Genomic DNA, 25,435 nt, shown 5'->3' with positions numbered 1-25,435 from the left:
TGGCCATCGCTACATCTTGTGGTAGCAAGTTCCATCGTTCAACTCTGCGCTGTGTGAAGACGTCCTTCCTTTTCTCTGTCCTGAATCTCCCACCCATCAGCATCATGGGATGACCCCATTCGCTTCTAGTATTATGGGAGAGGGAGGAAAGTGCTTTCTCCACACCATGCATATCACACCTCTCCGTCTTGCCTTTTTTCTAAGTTAAACGGTCCCAGATATTGCAACCTTCCCTCATAGCGGATCATTTTGGTTGCGCTTTTTGAACCTTTCCCAACTCTACAATATCCATTTTGGAGTGCAGTGACCAGATACTGTATCCAGGGTGGTCACACCATAGATTTGTATAAAGGCAGTATGATATTCGCAGTTTCTACTTATGCCTCACGTGGAGTTTGCCTTCTTGACAGCGGCCACACACTGGGACAACATTTGCATCGAGCTTTTCCACCACAACCCCAAGATCTCTTTCTTGGTCAATCACCACTAGCTCAGATCCTATCTGCACGGCTGCCCAGCCTGCATCCACTGGTTGCCTCAGCAGTGAAAAGAGCCAACAGCCCTCTCCCTGGCTTCCATTCTGGAACATGGCCTTCTGGAACATGGGAGCACCTCAGTCACCGATTCCCATCAGGCTCAACTGACAGGCAAGAGGCCAAGACGGCCCAGAGGAAGGGGAGTGGGTCGTGGAAAGGGGTTAAGGGCGCCTGGAAAGGCACCTTCTCTAATCTGGGATATGGGGAACCATCACCTTGCTGGGCTCCCCCATCGGCTTCCTAGATGTGGCTCTCCAGCCACGCCCATTTCTCAGCTCTCTCTCACAAGTAGGTATCTAACTGTAGGCAGGTCTTTACTGATGAGCTGGGCAGCTATTCAAAAGTGAGCCTTGCTTTGGGTCAAAGGAATTGTTTCAGGCTGCAGATGAATTGTCTTGCTGAGGAAGAACCAGAACTCAGCACTGGTGTACCTGCACCACATGCAAAATCCCAGGTAGGGCTCAGGAAGACGGCCTTGACACTGTGGTCAGTCGGTGTAGACAATATTCATCTAGATGGACCACAGTTCTGAGATGGTATGAGGCCGCTTCCTATATTCTCATTTAAATCAATAATGCTGTTAGAACCATGAGGACTGGAATCTATCTTTAGGAGAAGGCCTATAGCTCAGTGGCAGAGCCTCTGCTCTGTGTGCAGAAGGTTCCAGGTTTGATCCCCGGCATCTCCAGGTAGGGCTGGGGAAAAAAACTGCCTGAAACCCTGGAGAGCCATTGCTCACAGTCAGTCTAGACCAGTGGTCTTCAACTGGTCCCGACCAGAGACCTACCTTGGACTCCCAACCTGCAACATGAGACCCACTTTCACAATTGCCCAACATGGCAGCAACTGTGACCCAACTGGACAAAACACTTTAGGGTTGCGACCCACCAGTTGAAGACCACAGGTCTAGATCATGCTGAGCTAAATGGACCCATGGCCTGACTCGATATAGGCCAGCTTCATATCTTCGTCCTCTCCTGGGCTGGCCAACAAGGGAAAATGGCCACCTCCATGACAAGGTTGCTGCTTCCCCCATGACCTCAGTTCATCCCACTTGTCTTCTTCTCCTTGAACCCTTCAAGGATCCCACTCCTGCCTCCAGGGGGCTCAACAAGGTGCATGCTTTGATGGCAACTAATGTGATGCTCTATCTATGGCAGATATTGTGTTCATCTGAAATGCTGATGTCTACAGCAGAATCAAGACACAGTGTTGACACATTCTGTGTCATAGACAGTTATGCTGATGTTGAGCTCTGTGCAAAATAAGACTCGCAAACCAGTCCTGTGCCTGTTTAACTCACAGCTTGCAACAAGACTAACTCCCAAGTGTGTGCAGGTTGGATTGCAGCAATCGAAATGATGGAAAATGTGACGCCATTTTTCTAAATGGGCAACATCTGATTGTTGCTTAGCTCTTTTGAGAATGTGCAGATACGATGGCTCAAGATTCAATGGAGCATCAATCTTTCAAATTGATGCTCCATCAATTGAGCTTCTGCATCAGCACTTTCTTTCTTTTCCTGGGCCAAGCAAACTCGTGTCCTTCTCGTGGAACATCATGAGCAAAGCAACCCACCGTTGCAAGTGCACACCAGTGGTGAAAATGAACAGCTGTGGACAGTAACAGGAGACAAGCATGAACGGGGGGGGGGGGGGGCAGCGCCCCCAGTGCCCACCCTACTGACCTGCTGCTGCTCTAGCTGCCCCTTGCCCTGACGAATGATGTTGCCTCTCTCAAGCAGCTCCTTCTGGGTCTTCTCAAACTCCTCCTTCCCCTAGTTTAGAGAAGATGAAAGGAGGTTAGCAGGGTTGCATCTGAAGCACCTCAAAGAAAGACCCACAGCTCAAGGAATCCAGCTCCCTGTCTGGGCCCTACCCCCAGTTTGGATGGCTCTTCACTAGCAGCACCCAGTGACCCAAAAGGAGATGAGGATAATTCCCAGTTAAGCACAGACTGTGGCCTGACTGGAAGCAAACTGGGCCTGGCTTGTGCTAGCTTAAGAGACAACTTCCAGAAGAAGAAAAAGCAAAGGTAGCCGTATTAGTATCAATATATCTTAATGTTAGTGTAATATCTTTATTAGGCTGACCTAAAAATCTGCAAGCGTTTGAGATCTCCAGATCTCTTCATTAGGCAAGATGTTATAAAAAGCAGGTTTTGGGGTGGGAACAGAGATGGGGGAAAACTGACTTGATGGTGAATCACAGTTTAGACCCCCAAGGTGAAGTGGGGGTGGGGGTGGGGTCTGCAGACTTTCTAACTGTGATGACTACAGGTTGGACCTGCAGATGCCAGTAGGATGGCTGGGAACCAGAAATGGAAAAACATTGGCTTCCCCCTTTTAGGATTCCACCTCTCTCCCTATCTCAAGCCCGTTACATGCTTTTTGTAAGATCTTGCCTGTTGAAGGGATCTGGAGATCTCAAAAGCTTGCACACTTTTGGGTGATCTTTTGATCGTCTTAATAAATGACACGAATATGTGTCATAATGTTTAAAATATTATGTATAATATTTATACTTTGTAACATAATATTTATACTTTGAATGTTTTTAATTTTTGTGAACTGCCCAGAGAGCTCCGGCTATTGGGCGGTATAGAAATGTAATAAATAAATAAATAAATAAATAAATACGAATTTTGGCAGTGTACTAGCCTGTAGCAACAGAACAGATAGAGTCTCTTGGAAAGGGCAGAAAACTGGTAGTTGCATTCATCAAGTAAAAATCAGAGGTTGCATTTCCCCACTGAAAGTCCCTCGCAGACAAAATGCCCAATCCTGCCCACAGTCTAAGCCAATATTATAGTGTGTATCCTACGTTTGGAGCTGGTTCTCCAAGGACTCAACTTGGAGGCCTTGAACCTGGGACTTTCTGCACACAAATCATAGAATCATAGAATAGCAGAGTTGGAAGGGGCCTACAAGGCCATCGAGTCCAACCCCCTGCTCAATGCAGCAATCCACCCTAAAGCATCCCCGACAGATGCTTGTCCAGCTGCCTCTTGAAGGCCTCTAGTGTGGGAGAGCCCACAACCTCCCTAGGCAACTGATTCCATTGTCGTACTGCTCTAACAGTCAGGAAGTTTTCCCTGATGTCCAGCTGGAATCTGGCTTCCTGTAACTTGAGCCCGTTATTCCGTGTCCTGCACTCTGAACACGGAATCGTATAGTCTGCCCCTGATAGATCTGCACAGAACAGTGTCAAAAAGGCAGGGCCCTGGGCATGTCCAAGCAGGCAACTTGCTCCCCAGCATCACGCTAATACAGACCTGCACAATGTGTGGCCTACAAAGGCAACACAGTCCAGCAGCCACAGATTATGGCCTGCCAAGTGCTGGGAAGACCTACCTGTTTCCCCCCAACTTAGGCCAGATCTATACTAAGCAGGATACGCCACTTTCAAAACGGTCTATGGAGCGTGTCCTGGCCCCCAACAGCTGTCACTACTGTTATAAACCGCTTTAAAGCAGTAGCGTAGACCCTGCCTGAGAGAGGTGGCAAAAAAAAAGTAGGCTTCCCAAGTCCCAGTGGGCGACGGTACGCCGCTTGCGGGTGTATTTGGCTTGGAAGGCCATAAGCTGAAGAGGCCTGGGCACAGAAGAGGGAGCTGGGAGCTGACCCCAAACCGGAGGTGTCCTTGTGGTTATTCCACTGAGAACTCACATGCAAGGGCCATCTTGAATTTTTTAAATCTCTCTACAGTACCTAGGAAAACTGAGGACACATCATCATCATCATCATCATCATCATCATCATCCCTGAATTGAGGCCATCACTTTTGGAGCCTCTCCTCTAGGTGCCCCTCTGAGCTGAGGTGGGCGGAGACCACAGAGGGCCTTCTCAGTTGTGGCACCCAGTTTCAGAAACTCCCTCTGCAAGTTTATCTGGTTAACAACATTACTAGATTTTCAGCAACAGGTGAAGACGTTTTTTTCTTTAAAATTTCACAGGCTTTTAAATGCAATTGCTATTTCAACCTGCTGCTATTTGTTATATTTAGACTCGATGGTTTTTTGGGTTTTTTTAGATTGTTATCTCGTTTTTGTATACAGCTTGGGGTGGAAAATGCAGAAAACCACGGTCATTTCAAGGAGTCAGAGGACTTTCGGCTGAGCCTGTGGCTTTGAGTAGCTAGCTATTCTTCTTTTTCTTATTATTTCTCAGAGTCAGCTCTCCGTGTGAGATGGCACAACTGGAGAGGGAATTATTTACCTTCAAATAACCTCGGTCTAGATCTCAAGATGGAATGGTCACCTGTACTGGCCGCTTACCAGTGCTAATCCATTCACTCTGCAGGAATACATCAATATTCTCAAGGTTGTTGGAGCGTGGCCAGAATATAGGAGGGATTATTATGAGCAGAGTAATACTTGTGTCCCTGGGACCCTCCCAAATCACAACCTCAACATAGGCTGAGATCCAAGTGGTGCTGCGTTCCAGGCCGTTATTGGAGTCTTTCCGTCACGTATTCTAAGAGGGTTCCCAGTAGCAGTCGAGATGTAAGCCTTAGAATCTTGCTCTATAGTTTCTTGCTGCAATCACTGCCTTATGGCATTTTGCCTTTCTTGCGTTGTTCCTGCTTAATCAAGGCCTTTCCTTCACCCATTGGTGTGTTTGTTTTTTTCTGAATCCCAAAATGCCCCCCACTGAAGGGCAGCACATAAGCAACTAAGAAGAGCCCTGAGGCTTGGATCAGATTGAGGATCCATTTAGCCCATCAGCGGCCAACCAGCTGTTGACCAGGAACCCACAAGCAGGCCATGGCGCAACAGCACCCTCCCACCCATGTTTCCCAGCAACTGGTGTATACAGGCTTCCTGCCTTGGATATTGGAGGTAGCACATAGCCATCAGGACTAGCAGCTATTGCTAGCCTTCTCCTCCAGGACTTTATCCAACCCCTTTTTAAGCCATCCAAATCGGTGGTCATCATCACATCTTGTGGTAGTGAGTTCCATAGTTTAACTGTGCTCTATGTGAAGAAGTCCTTCCTTTTCTCTGTCCTGGACCTCAAACCAATCAGCTTCATGAGATGACCCCTTTGGGTTCTAGTTATTATGGGAGAGGGAGAAAAATGTCTCCCTATCCACATTCTCCGCACCGTGCGTCATTTTGTGCACCTGTACCAGATCTCCCCTTAGCCTCCTTTTTTCCAAGCTAAACCATCCCAGCTGTTGTAGCCTTCCTTCATAGGGGAGATGCTCCAGCCCCTTGATCATGCTACAGTGCCCTTTCCTATACTTTTCTTTATTTGCCCTTTTCTGTACTTTTTCCGGCTCTACAACATCTTTTTTTAGGCTTGGTGACCAGAATCTTTAACAAAACTTTAATAACCCCCCCCCCCACTATATACGAATATGGTAGTGTAAGGCTTATTATGCAAGATCTACCAGACTGATTCTGCTCATTTTTGTGTTAAAATGAAGCCTGAGCAATGCAGATGTGCGGAAAGTTTTGAAACTTCAAAAAAGTTCAAAGCTCAAGCTCTCTGGGCAGCTCAGGAAGGGAGAGGGATGAGGAAAAGGGGAGGTCAATGCGTCTGCCCCGCACTGCACGTGCAACGTAACACGTGACGCGGGGCGTGTGCCTGTGCGCACGTGCACGCCTAATAACGCTTCCTCCTGTGAGGTCTTAGCGTGCCGGGCCAATGGAAGGACAGGCACAGAATGCTGGGAAACGAGCCGAAGAGAAGTCAGAAGACTTAGAGGAGGGGAAGAGAAGCTGAGGAGAAAGAGCCGAAAGGACACCAGAGGGAGAAGAGAAAGAAAAATCTGACACCACGGGATTTGCACTAGTATTAAAAATAAATGTCCATTTCCAGCGAGAGGTTTAGCCCTTGGAAGAGTCAAGGATGACATCTCGGGGAGGGACCTGCCCCCCACCCTCGCCCCGCTGTGCGCTGCAACTTGGGAGTGTGTGTGGGGGGGTGGTTCGCCCTTCCCTCCCGCAATCCAGCGTTCCTCCCCACCCCGCAACCCCACCTGTAGGTGCACGTAGTCATAGTCTTCCATCCAGCCGCCCTCGCTGTTCTCGTACTGCCCCTCGGGCGAGTCCTGGGCCAGGAATTTGGGTGGAGAGGGCAGGGGCCGGGACTGGATGCTGCTTGCCTTATCAGCGGCAGCGCTGTGGGGCAGGCCGCCGTCCCCCAGGGAGGCCGGGGGCGCCTTGGTCCGTTTGAAGAGCAGCGAGGCGTTGCCGTGCAGGAAGGAGGCCAGCTGCTTGGTGTCGTCGGGCACCCCCCGCGAGTACATGACCAATTGTTCGAGGTCGTCCGGGCCGCCGGCCTTGCCAGCCACGAGGGCGCTGGGGGCCCACCCGCGGGCGTCCAAGGCCCGGCTGTGCCGCAGCAGCGCCTGGCGCACCTCTTCCATCTTCTGCACCTGCTTGCTGAGCTTGGCGTAGAGGGAGCGGTCAGAGGCCTGGGCGGCGCTGCCGACGGCGCCCCGGGCGAACTCCAGCAGTTCCGCCAGGGCCCCTTGGATGCTCTCGGCCGCCCCCTGGATGTGGGGCGCCTGCCCCTCCATCTGCTCGGGGCTGCGCCAGCTGCCGCTGATGAAGGACATGAGGTAGGAGACGGCCGTGCTGACGTTGCTCTGGAGCCGGGCCAGCGTCTCCATGGCAACGTCCTGGTCGAGGCGCAGCTCCTGGTCGGGGGCCTCCTTGACGGGCACCGTGTCCAGAGAGGAGCTGGAGAGGCTGCTGCGGGTGCTGCCCGTGCTGGAGGCGGAGAGGCGCTTGCTGTCGCCGGCCCTGCCCTCCCGGTCCCCCTGGGGAGGGACGTCGTAGATGTAGTCGCCTCCCCCGTCCTTGCTGCCGAGGGGCAGCTCTCGCGGCACGTCGTAGACCTCCTGGCCGGCCAGCTTCCTCAGCGCAGGAGGGACGTCGTAGATCTCCTGGGCCTCCGGGGCACTTTTGTCGGCGGACGGAGGGACGTCGTAGACGTCTTCGGGCAAGTAAGGGTCCGCCGACGGCACCGGAGGCTGAGCTAAGATGAGCGGGTGCCGGACCGGGTCAAAGGGCTTGGCCTTGCAGAAGACGGGCGGCACGTCGTAGGTCTCCTCCCGCGTCGGACCGTCCGGGACGTCCTTGCTGACGGACGGGGGGATGTCGTATACCTGCCGGGAGAAAGCAAAGCCAGCGTCATCGATGCCCCTCCCGGTGGCCTCCACTTCCCCAGTTTGGACCAAGACGGGAGCTGAATGGCTGCTGAAATGGCTGCCCCGCCATTGACACCCCCTCAAAGAGCCAACTTCCGGCAGATCAATAGACTTGAAAGGCAGACAGAGAGGCGGGACGTCGACGGAGGCCGACACACCTCCAGCAGGTAGCCAAAGCATGCCAAATTCTGGGCAAGGAGCAGCCAAATTCTTAGATATTGTTGGGCAGGTTAGGAACATCTGCATACATTTGCCTACCCTTGTGTAATTTATTCCGGCCTTTTTACCTAGCGAAAAAGTCTTATATGTTATTCTTATTATAGACATCTTTAAAAGGGGGAATCAGATAGATTCATAGAAGATATGAATATTAGTGGCTAAGTGGAACCTCCAGATAGGACTAGATTATGGCTAGATTTTGTATACCACCCTGAGATCTCTTGTGGATGAAGGGCGGTTTATACATTTTAGGAATAACTAACTAACTAACTGAACCTCCACGTTCAGGGGTAGAGAGCTTCAGCTATTGGGCGGTATAAAAATGCAATAAATAAAATAAAATAATAAATAATTGTATACCACTAAATCCGCTTTGGCCAACCCGGCACCCTAGCAGAAAGGTCGAACTACAGTTTCCATCCTCTCCAGCCAGCGCAGCCAATGGCCACCCTGCCCTGCCCTGCCCTGCCCTGCCCGCCAGCTACTCCAAACAGCAGAGATGCCAGGAGGACCCAAGGTCTTTTGCTGCCTTCCAGCTGGGCTTGCGAACGTCCTGGAAAGCAGCTGAGGGGCCCCGGGGGGAGATCGTTGGAACGGCAACTCGTTCAAACTTTGCGCCCTGCTTAGGTTCCAGACGGGAAGCCCAAGGGGCCCGGCAGCGTCCCATCGCAAAGGCTACTGTTTTCACACTTGTCTCCGCAGCAAGAAGGCCTTGGAACTGGCTTTCAAAGCCAGGGATTCTCTAATTCTCAAAACCAGGGATTCCTGGGTGACCAGGATGATCGGGGGTATGGAAACAAAGCCCTATGAAGAGAGACTGAAAGATCTGGGCATGTTTAGCCTGGAGAAGAGGGGATTGAGGGGAGACATGAGAGCACTCTTTAAATACTTAAAAGGTTGTCACACAGAGGAGGGACAGGATCTCTTCTCGATCATCCCGGAGTGCAGGACATGGAATCATGGGCTCAAGTGACAGGAAGCCAGATTCCAGCTGGACCTCAGGAAAAACTTCCTGACTGTTAGAGCGGTACGACAATGGAACCAGTGACCTAGGGAGGTTGTGGGCTCTCCCACACTAGAGGCCTTCAAGAGGCAGCTGGACAAGCATCTGTCAGGGATGCTTTAGGGTGGATTCCTGCATTGAGCAGGGGGGTTGGACTCGATGGCCTTTTAGGCCCCTTCCAACTCTGCTATTCTATGATTCTATGATTCTAAATCCCAACTCTGGCACCTGATCGTGGATTCTGCGATCACGACGACGCGGAATCCACATGGTTCCCTGTCCAGCAAATTCTGCAATCACTACGGCGCAGAACACGTCTTAACCAGCTCTCAGGAAGAGCGTCTTTCTTTGCAGGCCAGCTGAGCAAGTCTCCTGAGCAAGCCCCCCGCCACTGGGACCAGCCTCACTGCACAACTTTCCAGCCTTCCTTAACATTTAAGCCAGAGCCCCCCACCCCCACCCCCACCCCAACCGTGGAAACCCCGAATTCCCCACTTACCACCTGCAGCCCCTTTTCCACGCTAGGTGGCACATCGTAGATCTCCTGGGCATGACTCAGGTCCCTGCTGTTGGGGCCCTTCACTGCCATGGCGGGGGTGTCATATACCTGGCACAAGGGAGAGAAGAAAGCCTCGGTGCTTGTTCCCACCCACGGCACTTGTACCCTGCCTTTCTTCCATGATGGGTCTCAAGGAGGCCTACAGGGGGTTTCCAGACAGCCACCAGTCCATGCACTGACCAGGCCATGGTGGCTGCAGGCCACGACTCCTGGGCTATCACCTCTGCCCTGCACCCAAAGCCGACCCTAGGTGCCACAGCCGAAGGCAGGGCTCCTGAAGCTTAGGCCCATAGGCCAAAGCCAGCCCTGCACGGCTCCCCAGATGCCCCCACACACTGCAGGGTATAATTACTGAGATTAATTCATAATGGCTGTTAATTAATAAATTAATATTGTGTTATTTACAGACACGCCCCACACGTGGTTTGCCAATCTGGCAACCCTTTCTTTAAGAATTAACATGGGCGCTGCACTTTACTGACACACCTTGTGGGGTATGCCAGGGTTTGCAGAACTAGGGGAGAAACTGGTATTAAGAGCTTTTAAGCTAAAATATGCTGGTATTTTTGGAATGTCCTGGAATATATTCCTTGAGTGCGTCTCTGAAACTGAATTCGGCCTTGGGGCTGGAAGAACTTCAACCCCCCAGGGCCGGTGCCAGGCTTTTTTGCGCCCTAGGTAAGGTGAGCTGCTTTCACACACACACACCATATCCCCCCCGCACACACACACGCTCCACGCGGCCCGCTCACCCCGGGGCCAGGGACGGGGCTTACCGTTGGCAGGCGGGCGGCTGCCGGCGCCCCTATCTGGCCCGAGGCGAGTGAGCTGGGCAGCAGGAGCGCTACGCGTGGCGCCCGACCCCTCTGGCTGCCCGGACGCGGCGGCAGCAGAATTTCATTGAGGGGCGTCAAGGCGGGCTGCTGCCCTTCGCCTCTGTCCTCCGGGTTGGAGCGGCAAGCGGGAGGCTGGCCACATGGCCGGGCGGAGGGAAGGGAGGGAAGGGCGGGCGGCGGGGGGGAGGGGAAGGAGGGGGAGGAGGAGGAGGAGGAGGAGGAGGAGGCAATCACGCCGGGTGAAGGAGCCGCTGGCGCCGAGCAGGTAAGCGGCGCACTGCGGGCTTTCACCCCTCTCCGCCAGGCGCTCCACGTTCTGATGTCCGGCGCGCGCCAGAAGTCAGAACGTGGAGCCGCCCGCCCCCGCCCCCACCCCCCAGTGTCCCAGGTTGGCTTCAGCTGCTGAAGCCAAGCCAGGGACGCGGGGGAGCAGGGCGAACGGCGCACCCGGAAGCTGCCCTCACTCGGCCAGAGCGGCTCTGGGAGTGGGAGGGCGACTTCCAGGGGCGCTGAACTTGGCGCTCTAGGCGGCCGCCTAAGTGGCCTTTATGGAAGCAGCGGCCCTGTCAACCCCCCTGTTTTAATTGGAAGACTTCCATTAGCCTATGAAAGGACTGGAAGGTTCCTTTGACGCTGCAATTGCGGTCAAAGCAAGAAAGAACCAGCTAACACACAAATACATGCACCCATTAAAATATGCATTAGCCAATCGACTCGGGCTTCGGTTACACATGCAGGAAAACGGGGGTGATACAATTTCCGAAACGTCAGAACGGAACAAACCACTTCACACTGTTGGTAGGGGAATCTCAGTTTGGAATGCTCGACAACGTTAGATACCTCCATGCCTGTAGAAATCTAGTATACCAGGAATCAGGATGGGCTTAGAGCAGCTTCCCTCAACTTGGTGCCCTCCAGAATACATTGAGGAAAGCTGGTCATCATGTTGGGGACAGCTGGGCTCCTGCTCCTCTCCCCAATATGCTTGCATGTTTTGACTTGCAGAGCGTTAGGTCCTTACCTGGGGGGGAGCATTCACAAATGGGACTTCCTTTACCTGCAGCCTGAAGTGGTGCAATTCTACCTCTTCATTGACCAGGCCTGAGACACTGAGTGTGATGGAGCCACCGTTGGATAGTCTTGGGCTGGAGAATTTGGGGTGGGGGGGTGCACTCACCTCTTGGCTGGACTGGTTCAGCAGCAGGCCCCGCGTCGGGGGCACATCATAGATCTCCTGGAGGTGGCGGGGAACAGCATACTCGTCCTGCTCCCCTTTGGGGGAGTCGTAGACATACACCTGCCCGACACGCGTAGGAATCACCACCTGCAGGGAAGAGAAGAGGGAGCAGATGAGACCAAATGTGCCAGGCGAGACAAGTGCAAAGAGGTAACAAGCCTAATGCTCTTTAACTCATAAGTTTGGGCAATGCCCAGTTGTTGCCCCCTTTGGGGAGGAGGTTATAATAAGGATAAACTTTGTACTGGAACAATCTTTAATATGGAAGGATGTTGATCTCCTCCCAAACGACCTACCAGCTTCTTGGAAGTTAACACACAGTCCGCGCAAATGGATTTTCCGAGCCCTTACGACAGCTAAAAGACTTATATTATCATGCTGGAAGGTCAAATGCTCACCTCCCATAATGCAACAGATTGAGAACTTAACAATGTTATCAACATTTGAACAGGTGTTATATAGGCGCAACTTGAGAGTAGATAAAATACATGGATATATTATCTGCTTTTCTTGAAACCTATGCATAACTCTCTCCCGTTTTTTTTTAAATATGAATGATACCTGATGGGAAAAAATGAAGATATTTCTATATAAGTTAAAAAAAAAGTTTTTCTTTTTCACAATTTATTTATTTTGTTCTGTTTTGTTAATATTCAAAATAAAGTGGGTGGGTGGGTGGGGGAGAGACAGGTGCAAAATCAGTTGGGAGAAATGGTGGGTCTAATCCCTCCTCTTGCTCAAGGCTACTTTGGTCTAGACCAGCCTTCCTCAACCTAGGGCGCTCCAGATGTGTTGGACTACATCTCCCAGAACGCCCCAGCCAGCTGGCTGGGGCGTTCTGGGAGTTGTAGTCTAACACATCTGGAGCGCCCCAGGTTGAGGAAGGCTGGTCTAGAACCAGACCTGAGAAATCCCTTCGCTTCATGGGATCTTCCTGCTCCCAACACTCCTGCCATGAGCAGGGACTGGGTTCGGCACAGCCGGGCAGTTGCCAAGGCACATGGCCCTGTAGGGGGTCCAGCACCGGGAGCCCTCCAGCCTTGCTGGTGCTGCTTCTCTTCTTCATCTTCACCGCTGCGGCCCAATTGCTCTCCATCTGGCCCAAAGTGAGGGAAGGAGGCACACAACGGTGGTGACGAAGAGGAGCAGGAACAGATGGCGATGGAATGGCCAGGAGAAGAGTGTCACGTTGCAGGAAGGTGGTACTCAGTGTGTCTTGCCTGGGCTGCCCCCACCCCCTCAGTATCTGGTGCCATGAGTTTACAGCAGGGGGGCAAAACCTCCAGCTGGGGCTCAAATCCCTCCCTCCTGGGGGCCCCCAAATGGCCACAGGCCTCCTTCCCCTGACACACCCTTTCTCCCCAACCACCGGTCATTTGTGGTTTCACAGCTTTTGTGCAGTTCCAGGTCTCCCACTGGCAAGACGGCAGCAACACCTACAGCGGCTGTTCCCAACAGTTCAGAGGACGTCCGAAAACGTCGCCTGGATGGGTCGCTCTGTCAACATGTTTGGGCAGCCGGGCCGACAACGTCCAGCCCCCTCTGGAGGTGTGTCGTCTGCCAGGTTGTCCATCCCAGCAACCCAATTCAGATGCTTTGTGTCACACATGGTAAGAACCACGGTAGAGGCCACTGGTAAAGGAATCGTGGAGCGACAGACCTCACATCAGTGGCACATCGCACCAGAAAAGAAACTGATCGTTGCGCACGCGGTAACTGTTCAGGTGATATCAAAACTATTGTTTTTATATTGTTGTTTTTATGTTTTTGATGGTTTTTAAATTTTGTATACTTTTTCATGTTTACCATTTTTAACTGATGTAAACTGCCCAGAGAACTTCGGCTGTGGGGCGGTATACAAATGGAATAAATAAATAAATAAATAAATATAAAATAAATGCACTCCACACTTTCTTTTTGTACAATGCTACAGGCAGCATGAATGCAGGAGGTTAACGGGAAATAAAACTAACCCACGCAGGGCACGCTTGATTTACAGTGACGCATGAGTTTCTTCTTGTTTTATGGTATTGGTCCTGTGTATCACTTTAGATAGAGTTGTTCTGAGAAAACAGTGGCTACTTTTCTTAAACAGGCCAACACATTCTGACTGCCATTTCTATCATCTCAGATGCAACACTTCTAATTTCCCCCAATTATTTTACACTTTGAAGCTAGCTTCTTAAGAACATAAGAACATAAGAAGGGCCCTGCTGGATCAGACCAAGGGTCCATCTCGTCCAGCACTCTGTTCACACAGTGGCCAACCAGCCATCGGCCAGGGATGAACAAGCAGGACATGGTGCCACAGCACCCTCCCACCCATGTACCCCAGCAACTGGTGCACGCAGGCTTACTGCCTTGAATACTGGAGATAGCACACAACCATCAGGGCTAGTAGCCATGGATAGCCTTCTCCTCCAAGAATTCATCCAACCCCCTTTTAAAGCCATCCAAATTGGTGGCCATCACTACATCTTGTGGTAGTGAGTTCCATAATTTAACTATGCGCTGTGTGAAGAAGTCCTTCCTTTTATTTGTCCTGGATCTCCCACCAGTCAGCTTCATGGGATGACCGCCCCTTGGGTTCTAGTAATATGGGAGAAGGAGAAAAATGTCTCCCTCTCCATATTCTCCACACCAGGCATCATTTTATACACCTCTATCATGTGTCCCCTTGGCCTCTTTTTTCCCAAGCTAAACAATCCCATCTCCTAGGGGAGACGCTCCAGCCCCTTAATCATTTGAGTTGCCCTTTTCTGCACTTTTCCCAGCTCTATGATATCCTTTTCTTCGTCTTCTACTACCACCCAACTCAGTATTTCCCACTCACGTTCTGAAATTGTGGGTATGTTTAGCTTACAAACCCTCATCGCTTCTTAACATGGATATACTGACGAATAAATTGCAGAATACTATTGACGGAAGGACTCTTTAAGCCTTCCATTGCTTGTTAAAATGTCCACTATCTGCTTTAATCGCCAATACAGGCAGGTCAGCTATAAGGAATCAGTCGTGAGGAGGCCGGGTTTAACTACATGGCTGCAGCTTCTGGAGAGCTGCTTTTGCCAGACAGAAAAGGCGCCACGGAGTAAGTTTTGGCTCTTTTCTACGCTTAATTGTTTCGGTCGTTGTTCCCCATTAGAATCCCTTCCTTGTTCCAAGGAGCTCAGAATGGCTTACATGGGTTGTTCCCGTTCTGTCCTCAAAATGACCCCATGGAGCAGGAGTGGGCAACTTCCGGCCTGCGGGCCTAATCCTCCAGCCCGTGGAGATAGCAAGGGGTGGCTGCTGCGGGACGGCAGGGTTTCGCTCTTCCTTTGCCTTCCTCATGCGGAGAAGGCAAAGAATGAGTGAAGTAGGGCAGAGCAGCTGCCCCAGTGTGGCGGAGTGATCCAGCCCTGCACCCGGTTCTGGTTGCCCATAAAGACTGGCCCATAGTCACCGTCTGAGTTTTACGGCTGAGCAGGAATTCGAACCTAGCTCTTCTCGAGTCCCGTCCATTACACAATCCATTACACTCCACCACCTCATCTGACTTCTTGCCTGCTTCCTTGTGATCCAATGCTGCTGAATGACTTTTCCAAGCTGGGGCAGATGGAATTGGGGGCATTAATTCCCTAAAAAAAGAAGACGCTCTTAAATATTCCTGGTGGGGGTGCAGTCAGCCCTTTCCCCAGCAGAGGGCACTGCCCGCCCACAAGCAGCCCCTGACTCGGAGAACCCTCCCAGCCACCTTGCGGCAGGAGCTGCATCCCCTGGGAAGGCAGGGATGACATCATGTGCTATTTCTGGATCCAGAGCACGTGAGGGGCTTGGAGATGAAGCACAATGCGCGCGCGCTCATTCCCTCATGGGCGGTCGCTTCTGGACGGGGAGACGAGGGACCCTGCAGGAGCCCGGAGCAGCCTCCCTGGCGGTTGCGAGTTCATAGAGAAAAAACGCCTCTCCGTGAGCCATCCAAACCCAGGGGCTGTGCAAGTCAGATCTAAAGGCTGTGCGTCCTGCAAGCTGCATTGTGTACATACACACACACACACACACACACACACACAAAGCACATACACACACACACAAAGCACAACACACACACACACACAGACAAAGCACAACACACACACACAAAGCACAACACACACACACAAAGCACAACACACACACACACAAAGCACAACACACACACACACACACACACAAAGTGCGCACACACACACACACAAAGCACAACACAATTCCACTGCAAGGTCCGGGTGCACGCATCTTCACAAAAGCCAACTCTCGCTAACTCACTCGGCCCTCGGAAGCCTGTTGGGACTGGTTTCCTTTAGGCACTTCAAGGACAAAGTCACTCCTACCTGCTCTGAACTTAAGGAAAGGCATCGTCAGGAAAGAGGGCAGCAATTTGCATAACGTCTGCACATGTTTATTACATAAGAACTTAATAAGAGCCCTGCGGGATCAGACCAAGGGTCCATCTAGTCCAGCACTCTGTTCGCACAGTGGCCAACCAGCTGCTGACCAGGGACCAACAAAGCAGGACATGGTGCAACAGTACGCTCCCACCCATGTTCCCCAGCAATTGGTGTACATCGGCTTATTGCCTCTGATACTGGAGGTAGCACAAAGCCTTCAGGACTAGTAATCACTGACAGCCTTCTCCTCCATGAATTTCTCTAACACCCTTTAAAGCGCTCAAGTTGATAGCCATCACCATATCTTGTGGTAGTGAATTCCATAGTTTAACTATGTGCTGTGTGGAAAAGTCCTTCCTTTAATCTGTCCTGAATCCCCCACCAATTATGGGATGACCCTAATGGATGTTATTATTTTGAGAATAGAGAAAAATATTTCCCTCTCCACATTCTCCACGCCAAGCTTAACGCTGTACACCTCTATCAGGTTCCTCTTTACTCTCCTTTTTTCTAAGCTAAACAATCCCAACTCTTCAAAGACTTAAAAGGTTGGCACACAGAGGAGGGCCAGGATCTCTTCTCGATCCTCCCAGAGTACAGGACACGGAATAACGGGCTCAAGTTAAAGGAAGCCAGATTCCAGCTGGACATCAGGAAAAACTTCCTGACTGTTAGAGCAGTACGACAATGGAACCAGTTACCTAGGGAGGTTGTGGGCTCTCCCACCCTAGAGGCCTTCAAGAGGCAGCTGGACAGCCCTCTGTCAGGGATGCTTCAGGGTGGATTCCTGCATTGAGCAGGGGGCTGGACTCGATGGCCTTGTAGGCCTCTTCCAACTCTGCTATACTCCAGCTCTTTGATTATTTTAGTTGCCCTTTTCTGCACTTTTTCCAGCTCTACAATATCTATCTATCTATCTATCTAAGTATGGTACACAGTTTTCCAAGTGTAGTCGCACCACAGATTTGTATAAAGTCAGTATGATATTGACAGTTTTATTCTCAATTCCTTTTCTAATTATACCTAAATTTCCCTTTTTTACAGCAGCCGCAGACTGAGATGACATTTTCATCGAGCTGTCCACCACAACTCCAAGATCTCTTTCTTGTTCGGTCACGGCCAGCTCAGATCCCATCAGGTTATACTTGAAGCGGGATTTTTTTTTTGCCACCAACTTGCATCATTTTACACTTGATTACACTGAGCCACATTTGCCATTTGGACGCCCGTTCTTCCAGTCTGGAGCTCCTTTTGGTGCTCCTCACAATCCCTTTTTGCTTTAACCACTTGATATGTTATAGCTGCAAATTTTGAAATACATTATAATTTAAACAGAAATGCAGTACAAATTCACATGGTGACCAGGTGACCTACGTACCACCTGTTCAGGCATTAACTGCTGATGGGCAACAGTTTTTATGGTTCATTTTCTTTAAACTGGAATTAGACAGGAGAGCCCGTCAAATAGACGACTGTCCTCTGTAAAAGAGGACACAGGCCAGCCTGTCGCCAGTTCCAGTGGAAGCGTCCAGAGCCCCATTTAGTCTGGTTCATAGAATCATAGAATAGCAGAGTTCATAGAATCATAGAATAGCAGAGTTGGAAGGGGCCTACAAGGCCATCCAACCCCCTGCTCGATGCAGGAATCCACCCTAAAGCATCCCTGACAGATGGTTGTCCAGCTGCCTCTTGAAGTCCTCTAGGGTGGGAGAGTCCACAACCTCCCTAGGTAACTGATTCCATTGTTGTACTGCTCTAACAGTCAGGAAGTTTTTCCTGATGTCCAGCTGGAATCTGGCTTCCTTTAACTTGAACCCGTTATTCTGTGTCCTGCACTCTGAGAGGATTGAGAAGAGATCCTGGCCCTCCTCTGTGTGACAACCGTTCAAGTATTTGAAGAGTGCTATCATGTCTCCCCTCAATCTTCTCCAGGCTAAACATGCCCAGTTCTTTCAGTCTCTCTTCATAGGGCTTTGTTTCCAGACCCCTGATCATCCTGGTTGCTCTCCTCTGAACACGCTCCAGCTTGTCTGCGTCCTTCTTGAATTGTGGAGCCCAGAACTGGACGCAAAACTCTAGATGAGGCCTAACCAGGGCTGAATAGAGAGGAACCAGGACCTCATTCCTAGTTATGGCAACCGGGGGATGTGGACGAAGTGCTTGGAGGGGTGTGCCAATTGACTGGGTCGGCCCAAGGTAATGTTGACACCTCCTTGAGGGAGACAGTGGCCATTTTTATAGACGGTGGCCATTTTTATAGTGTCCATCCATTCCTTAAGAAACCCTCTCTGGATTGGGAAGATTTTAACCATGGCCCAGTCACTAATCTCGCTTTCTGGTTCAAGTTCTGGAGAAGGTGGCAGCAGCACAATTCAACCTGCTTTTGGAGGGAGCAGATGATCTAGTCTACCCTATTAGCCGTGCTGGCTGGGAATGATGGGAGTTGCAGTCCAACACTTCCGGAGGGCATCAGGTTGGGGACTAACCTGGTGCCTTAAAGGCTAGCAAGTGTACTGTGGCAGAAGTTTTTGGAGGCCAGATTATCAGCTGATGCATGAAGTCCTCAGTTGGCAGATATATATTTACAGAGGTGGGGGCAGAGATTGTAAACATTCATATCATCCAGATACGTTCGGGTCAGAGAAGGACGCTAATTAAAGCAAAACGGTTATTAAAAATGGAGCTTTCCTGAAACGATTTAATAGCAACATAAAACCTTTGGTTTTATTTTCTTTCTACTGATTTTACAACAGTATTTTGCATGCTAATGGCAACATGCCAAACTCAGAGCTGGATTTGTGCCCGTGCACAGAAATGACCGCACCTCCCCCAAACTCTTCTGCTTTGAAGGCCCAGGGCAGAAGGATCCGTTGCGTCACCCGTGGCCGAAGTGGCACAGAAGGGGAACACTTGGCCAGGTGCGGGAGAATTCGACACCAAGTTAAGACCTTCCTCTTCCGGCTGGCACTTCATCTTCAATCAATTACTCTGATTATTCATTTTACTGATGCCTCTGTAATATTTGTACTGTTCCAATATCTGGGTATTTTCATTGTTGCATTTATTGTTTTGGTTGCTATTTTATTGTCACTTTGGGTTTTTCTTTTGTGTGACTGTAAATTACCCCAAGGACATTTGCCAGTCGGACGATACATGAATGCGATTGATAAATGCGTCCAACTGGCAGATGCCCTCAAAAATTTAAATCAATAATACTTTATTGATTGATTTGTTACACTGATATCCCAATTTTATTCTGCTTGCAAGGAAGCAAGGCAGCTTACACGGTTCTCCTCCTCTCCATTTTTAATCCTCACAACAATCCTGTGAGGTAGGTTAGGCTGAGAGTCAGTGACCAGTCCAAAGTCACCCAGTGAACTTCCACGGTCAAGTGGGGACCAGAATCAAGTGGGCTACAACTTCCCAGTCCCAGTCAAACACTCTAACCACTATGCCACACTGCCTCAACAACAACAACTTATTATAAGATGATGAAGAAGAAGAAGAAGAAGAAGAAGAAGCAGAAGAAGCAGAAGCAGAAGCACAGCTTTCCTTGGGGTGGAATGCAGCTTGCTAGGAGAAGGTGTTTTCTGTAGGCGCCACTCATGTAGCACCACGGTGTGTTCCTCCCCAGCCTATCCACACCCACCCCTTGTTGATGGCCTTTAGCCTACCCTCAAAGGCAGGAAAAGCAACAAGGTCAACCGCAACAAGGGAGCGTTGTGGGCGGGAACCTGGCAGGCAGCCCGGCTGGCTGCGGGCCAAGCCGGAGCTGCGCTTTCTGAATCATTTACAATTCTGCCAGGCCCGCTCCGTCCAAATCTCCTTCAAGGTCAGCCGCTCGATGGAGGACAAGCACGCAGGAGCTGGAGTGGGGAAGGGGGGGGGGATGAGGCTCAGCCTGTTCCAGACACCCACAAACACACCCACACCCACACCCACACACACACACCAGGGCTGCAGCTAGGTGATTTCAGACCTGGGGCGTCCGTTGTTCCCCCACCCCCATGAGACGGCCATGAGTATTCCTTCAATTGTGAAGCACACGACTAAAATCCCCCTCCTCCGGCCCCACCTCCATCCCAGGCTTTGCAACCGCTCGTCACAGAACGACAAAACTGTTTGCCTGATTTAAAAGAAAAAACCACTCTGAGCCATGTGCGCTTTTGCCTTTTAAACCCACTGAAATCATAGTCACCGTTGTGACTCAGGAAGAAGATGGAGTTCTACGTCCTCCCGTGCCAGTCTCTGGGGGGTCACTCGGGGTCGTCGTCGTCGTCGTCCCCCCCCCCCCCCCCCGGCTGCTGGCCCTGGGACTTTCGTCCCAATGTCGAACCTGAGCGGCACCACGGCCCTTACCAAAGCAGCGCCTTGTCTGAAGGGTCTTAGACAGATTTAGCAACCCAGAGGTGAAGCAACAGGCCTCCTTTCCGAACCCTGACGGGGCGCAGTCCCCGCCCCCAGAAAAGTGGCCTGCCCAGGAATTGAGACAAGGGAGCCTCAGAGAGGGATTAGGAGGCCTCACGCCCTACGGGAGGTCATTTCCTTTCCCAGGGTGGGACAGGAAACCGCTCCGCACAGCCCTGCTGCAGCACCCCCCACGTGGGAAAGCCACGCTGGTGAAACCCACCCACCTCCCTCGGCACATTGGAGTCTGGGCGCCTGCTATCGTGCGGCCTCGGCCACCCTGCTGCCGGGGGTGCAAAACAGAGAGGCAGGGTGTGTGTGTGTGTGTGTGTGTGTGTGTGTGTGTGTGTGTGTGTGTCTCAGCACCACCAGGGAGTTCAACACAAGATGTACAACCCCAAACGTTTGGCAGACCCCCACGCTCAACGGCCCAAGAACACGTGCTGCGAAAGCGCTTTCCCAACCAGAAGGGGTCCCCGTATAGATGTTTAGCTATTTTGTTTATTTACATACCACTTCCCATCTACACGGATTCCAGAGCAGTGAACAATAAATGCCCCAAAGAATAAAAGACCATATGAAACGGTTAAAGAAAAACCAGAATACCAACAAAAGCCACGCAGCAGACCAGCCACGCACCCACCCACGTTGCAAAGAGGACGGTGGCCCCACATCATGGCCACTTGCTCCCCGGAGTGGGGCTGGCGGATGCCTGCCCCAAATCCCATCACAGCCGAGGCTGGTGGCTCCGATGTCAGTGGGGCAGTAAATCCGCTTCTGGTTTCAGTCAGAACTCTAAAGGAGCTCGGAGAGCTCCTTTAGAGTTCTGACTGAAACCAGAAGCGGATTCACTGCCCCACTGACATCGGAGCCACCAGCCTCCACTGTCCCAGCATTTCCCTGCCGTCTGAAGTTGAGGTGCCATTTCGAACGCTGCTGGGCTTCTTGGACCCTTGCTCACAGAGGCAGCTGAGCCATGGGCAGAAGGCTGTGTAAATAGACGCACTGCAACTCCAGGGGAAAAAAAGTTCCCTACGCAGGCGCCTCCAGGGCCAGCCCTAGTAACGGATAGCAATCAAAGAAAGAGGCCGCCAATTGATGGATTGATGCAATTAAAGCGGTAAATTGCAGGGCTGTTTAGCTTTGCTTTTAAGTGAAGGACGTTACTGGCCTTGCAGAAGTGACTCATTTTGTGCTCCACAGAAGTAGCCTCCCGTAGACAAAGGGACATTAATGGCATCAAAACCCACCTTGGCTGAGATTGCTTTAGATATGTAGAGGGTTAAGAACGTAAGAACGTAAGAAGTGTCATGGTGGATCAGACCAAGGGTCCATCTAGTCCAGCACTCTGTTCACACAGGGGCCAACAAGCAGGACATGGTGCAACAGCACCCTCCCACCCATGTTCCCCAGCAACTGGTGCACACAGGCTCACTGCCTCGAATACTGGAGACAGCACACCACCATCAGGGCTAGTAGCCATGGATAGCCGTCTCCTCCAGGAATTCATCCAACCCCCTTTTAAAGCCATCCAAATTGGTGGCCATCACTACATCTTGTGGTAGTGAGTTCCATAAGGTAACTATGCGCTGTGTGAAGAAGTCCTTCCTTTTATTTGTCCTGCATCTCCCACCCATCAGTTTCATGGGATAATGACCCCCCTGGGTTCTAGTATTTTGAGAGAGGGAGAAAAATGTCTCCCTCTCCACGTTCTCCACACCATGCATGGTTTTGTACACCTCTATCATGTCTCCCCTTAGCCTCCTTTTTTCCAAGCTAAACAATCCCAGTTGATGTAACCTTCCCTCATAGGGGAGATCCTTCAGCCCCTGATCATTTTAGTTGCCCCTTTCTGCACTTTTTCCAGCTCTATAATATTCTTTTTTAGATGTGGTGACCAGAACTGTGCACAGCATTCTAAGTGTGGTTGCACCATAGATTTGTAAAGGCAGGATGATACTGGCCATTTTATTCCTAATTCCTTTTCTTATAATGCCTAACACGGAGTTTGGCTCCTTTACACTGCTAGAGCAGTTTCTTAGGCCATGGCTAGACAGGGCGCTATCCCAGGGATCGCCCCGGGATCGTCCCTGTGTCTTCACATGACACACAGGGGATCCTGGGAGCAGGAAGGGTTGACACCTCCCTTGGCCCGGGATATCGCCCTATCCTTTCAGCTCGCTTTTTCCGCAGTCTCGGGATGATCTCGAGACCGTGGAATGTGTGGCCGGGTGTCACGGATTGTCCCGGCTCCTCACAAGTAACCGCGAGGAGCCGTGGCACGGGCACAGGGCTCCTTAGGAGCTCTATGCCCATCAGGGGTAGGGTGGGGAGAGTGGGGAATTTTTCATTTTATTTTTAAACTCACATTTTCCATTCGAGCGCTTGTGTGCTCCTTCTCCTTTAAAAACAAAAAACAAAATGGCGGGCGCGACATCCTCTTTCTCCTAGGACATCACGTGCCACATGTAGACAGAGGGGGAGATCTCGCAAGAACCATATCGCAAGAACTGCCCCCATCCATTACACTAGACCCGGTAGGTCTAGCCATGGCCTTATACTGCTGTTGCATCTCTGCTGGTTCTCTTGCGCATGCGGAACTGACACACGGGCGAGAGAGCCAGCATTTCCAAAAATAATCCCAGAAACTAGTGACAACACTCATTTCCAAAATGGAGCAGGTCAGTGGAACACCCTCCTGGGAGTTCCGCCGACCTGCCCCATTCCAGAAACAAGCATTGCTGCTCATTTCCAGATATTTCTGAAACTGCAATTTCTCACTGAGCTAGCCGTCGGTTCTGCTAGTGGTAAGGCAGTACAGGATACTGGCCTTCGACTGTAAGCTCATTGGGGCAGAAGCATCTCTGCTTCTGTTTCTCCATAAAGCTCCATGTGTTATATAAATAATCAATACTAATAGCAGAGGGCTCACACAAAAGGGAACGCACCTCCGCCTGATCAGTGCCTTTGTGAAAAATGCCGACCTCAGCGCTGCTAACGCTGAACAATCCACACACATTTTTCAGCTCTGCCAACATTAGCAGAGTGACGCGTTTACAATGACCGGCCGATTGTGAGAACAGGGCCCTGGTAATGTCCACTCAGACTAAGGACATCTAGAAGTACGTGATCAGAGTGTGGAGTTCATTGTGGAAGCGTGCTTGCTGCATTTTGTTGTTTCCTTCTGGTTTGGGCTCAGGGGAAACTAGGTTTGCACCAATTTGGTGCACCAATTTGGTGAAACTAGGTTTGCACCAAAACTAGGCCAGAAGCATCCAGCACCAATTTGATGGAAACCAGTGGAGTGCACCAGATTGAGAAAACCAAGTTGGACGAACGTAGTTGTTCTCCATGGATTTATTTAAAAAACCCGTTTAGTGCCATCTAAGGAAATTGTAGACATGTCCACATCTTGCAGCAAGAAATTAAATGATCATATCTTGTGTGAAGAAGGACTTCCACACTGGAAGTGATGCAGACCCTGCTTTGCAGGCTAGAATTTGATTCCCGGCTTCTCCAAGCAGGACAAGGAAGGAATCCAGCTTTAAACCCTGCTGCCAGTCAGCGTTAACAATACTGGGTTAGATGGACTAAGGGTTTGACTTCCACATGTCATTGTGTTTGTTTGTCCTGACCAGTTTGTTAATGTCATCGAAGGACACCCCCTCCTGAATGCTAATATTGTGAAATAGAGAAGAAATACCTGCAAAATCAACCTTTGTATTTGCTCAGAAGTAAGTCCTACTGTGAGCAATGGAGCTTACTTCCAAGGAAGTGCGCATAGGATCGCAGCCATCCCTGCAAAATTAAAATGCAATAAGCGCTAAAGACCTTACTCAAAGGGAAAAGGGCCCCAGGTATGGCGTAGTGAAAGCGCACAGGGAGACGGGTTTCTCCCTTCTCTCATAATACTAGAACCCAATGGGGTTACTGATTGGGGGGAGGATCAGGACAGACAAGAGGAAGGACTTCTTCACAAAGTGCGTAAACTATGGAACTCGCAGCCGCAAGATGTCGCGATGGCCACCACCTTGGCTGGCTTTAAAAGGAGATTGGACAAATTCATGGAAAACGAGGCCATCAATGGCTACTAGTCATGATGGCTATATATTATATTAGCTATTTATTCATTTCATTTCTATGCCACCCAACGGCTGAAGCTCACTGGGCGGTTCACAGAAGTCCGCCTTGTGGCCACCGTGTGAACGGACTTGCTGGGCAGAAAGGACCTTCAGCCTGACCTCGCAGCGCTATTCCGAACATTCTGGCTGTGCAATGCTGACGCCCTGGAAACGTCAAGGAGCAGAAGGCGCAACCTACCTTCCCTTGGCTCTTGGGTGTCTCCCAGCCCCTACTGTCCAGAGATGGAGGCACCTGGTAGATGTCCTGGCCCAGCCCACTGGGAGCTGGGGGGACCTGGTAGATGTCCTGGGGTGGGCTGGCAGGTCCAGCCAGCACCTGGTACACATCCTGGCCTTGAGGGGGGCTCTGCTTCAGGTAGGCGGGAGGCTGTTTGCCTGGAGGAGACTGGAACTGGCCGTGGTGGAGGGGCCCCGGGGCCTTGTTTGGCGCTGGCACCAGGTAGACGTTGTCCTCTTGGGGCAGGTAAGAGGGGTGCATAGAGGTGTACGGAGACGCAGGAGACAGGGGGGTGAAGCCCCCTGGGTGAGGATAAGCCACAGGGGTCTGCCCCGCCGGCTGTTGCTGGGGCTGTTGGGGGGCAGGCGGCGTCTGGCCTTGGACGGGGCCCGGCAGCTGCTTCTTGTCATACATGCCCACCAGGATCTTGAGGCGGTTGCCGGGGACGATGCCCTGCCGCCCGTGCAGCGAGCAGAGCCACCAGCCGTCCAGGCCTTGCGTGTTGCGCTCCAGCACTGTCATGATGTCGCCCTTGCGGAAGGAGAGCTCGTCCGGTGACTCGGCCACATTGTCGTAGAGGGCCTTGGCCAGCACATTCTGCAAGAGAGCCGGGGGGGGGGGGGGGGGGAGAGAGCGGTTAAGCAAATTTTCCAACTGCACAAATGCCCTGTCAGAAGCCTTCCCCCCCCCCCCCACATTATTTCTCT

The 25,435-nt window shown here is 51.2% G+C and overlaps 2 protein-coding genes across 2 annotated transcripts in view; one reads left to right on the top strand and one right to left on the bottom strand.

Annotated features, from left to right (window-relative positions):
- The window catches only part of BCAR1 (BCAR1 scaffold protein, Cas family member), a 61,246-nt gene that overhangs the window by 1,475 nt on the left and 34,336 nt on the right, over positions 1 to 25,435 (bottom strand). Inside the window, exons 2-6 of the mRNA XM_063141353.1 lie at positions 24,690 to 25,325; positions 11,491 to 11,637; positions 9,418 to 9,525; positions 6,521 to 7,654; positions 2,224 to 2,313 (exon numbers count right to left, since the gene is read on the bottom strand). Of these exons, the coding sequence (XP_062997423.1) occupies positions 2,224 to 2,313; positions 6,521 to 7,654; positions 9,418 to 9,525; positions 11,491 to 11,637; positions 24,690 to 25,325 (2,115 nt within the window). The remainder of the gene's footprint in view (positions 1 to 2,223; positions 2,314 to 6,520; positions 7,655 to 9,417; positions 9,526 to 11,490; positions 11,638 to 24,689; positions 25,326 to 25,435) is intronic.
- Positions 6,390 to 25,435, top strand: part of COQ9 (coenzyme Q9) — a 198,304-nt gene continuing 179,258 nt past the window's right edge. The window contains exon 1 of the mRNA XM_063141366.1: positions 6,390 to 6,393. Within this exon, the coding sequence (XP_062997436.1) occupies positions 6,391 to 6,393 (3 nt within the window). The 5' untranslated portion in view covers position 6,390. The remainder of the gene's footprint in view (positions 6,394 to 25,435) is intronic.

This window comes from Elgaria multicarinata, chromosome 14, assembly GCF_023053635.1.
Source record: "Elgaria multicarinata webbii isolate HBS135686 ecotype San Diego chromosome 14, rElgMul1.1.pri, whole genome shotgun sequence".
Lineage (NCBI taxonomy): Eukaryota > Metazoa > Chordata > Lepidosauria > Squamata > Anguidae > Elgaria > Elgaria multicarinata.
Note: the sequence above shows the minus strand (reverse complement) of the source record. Positions and strands in the feature narration are given on the sequence as shown.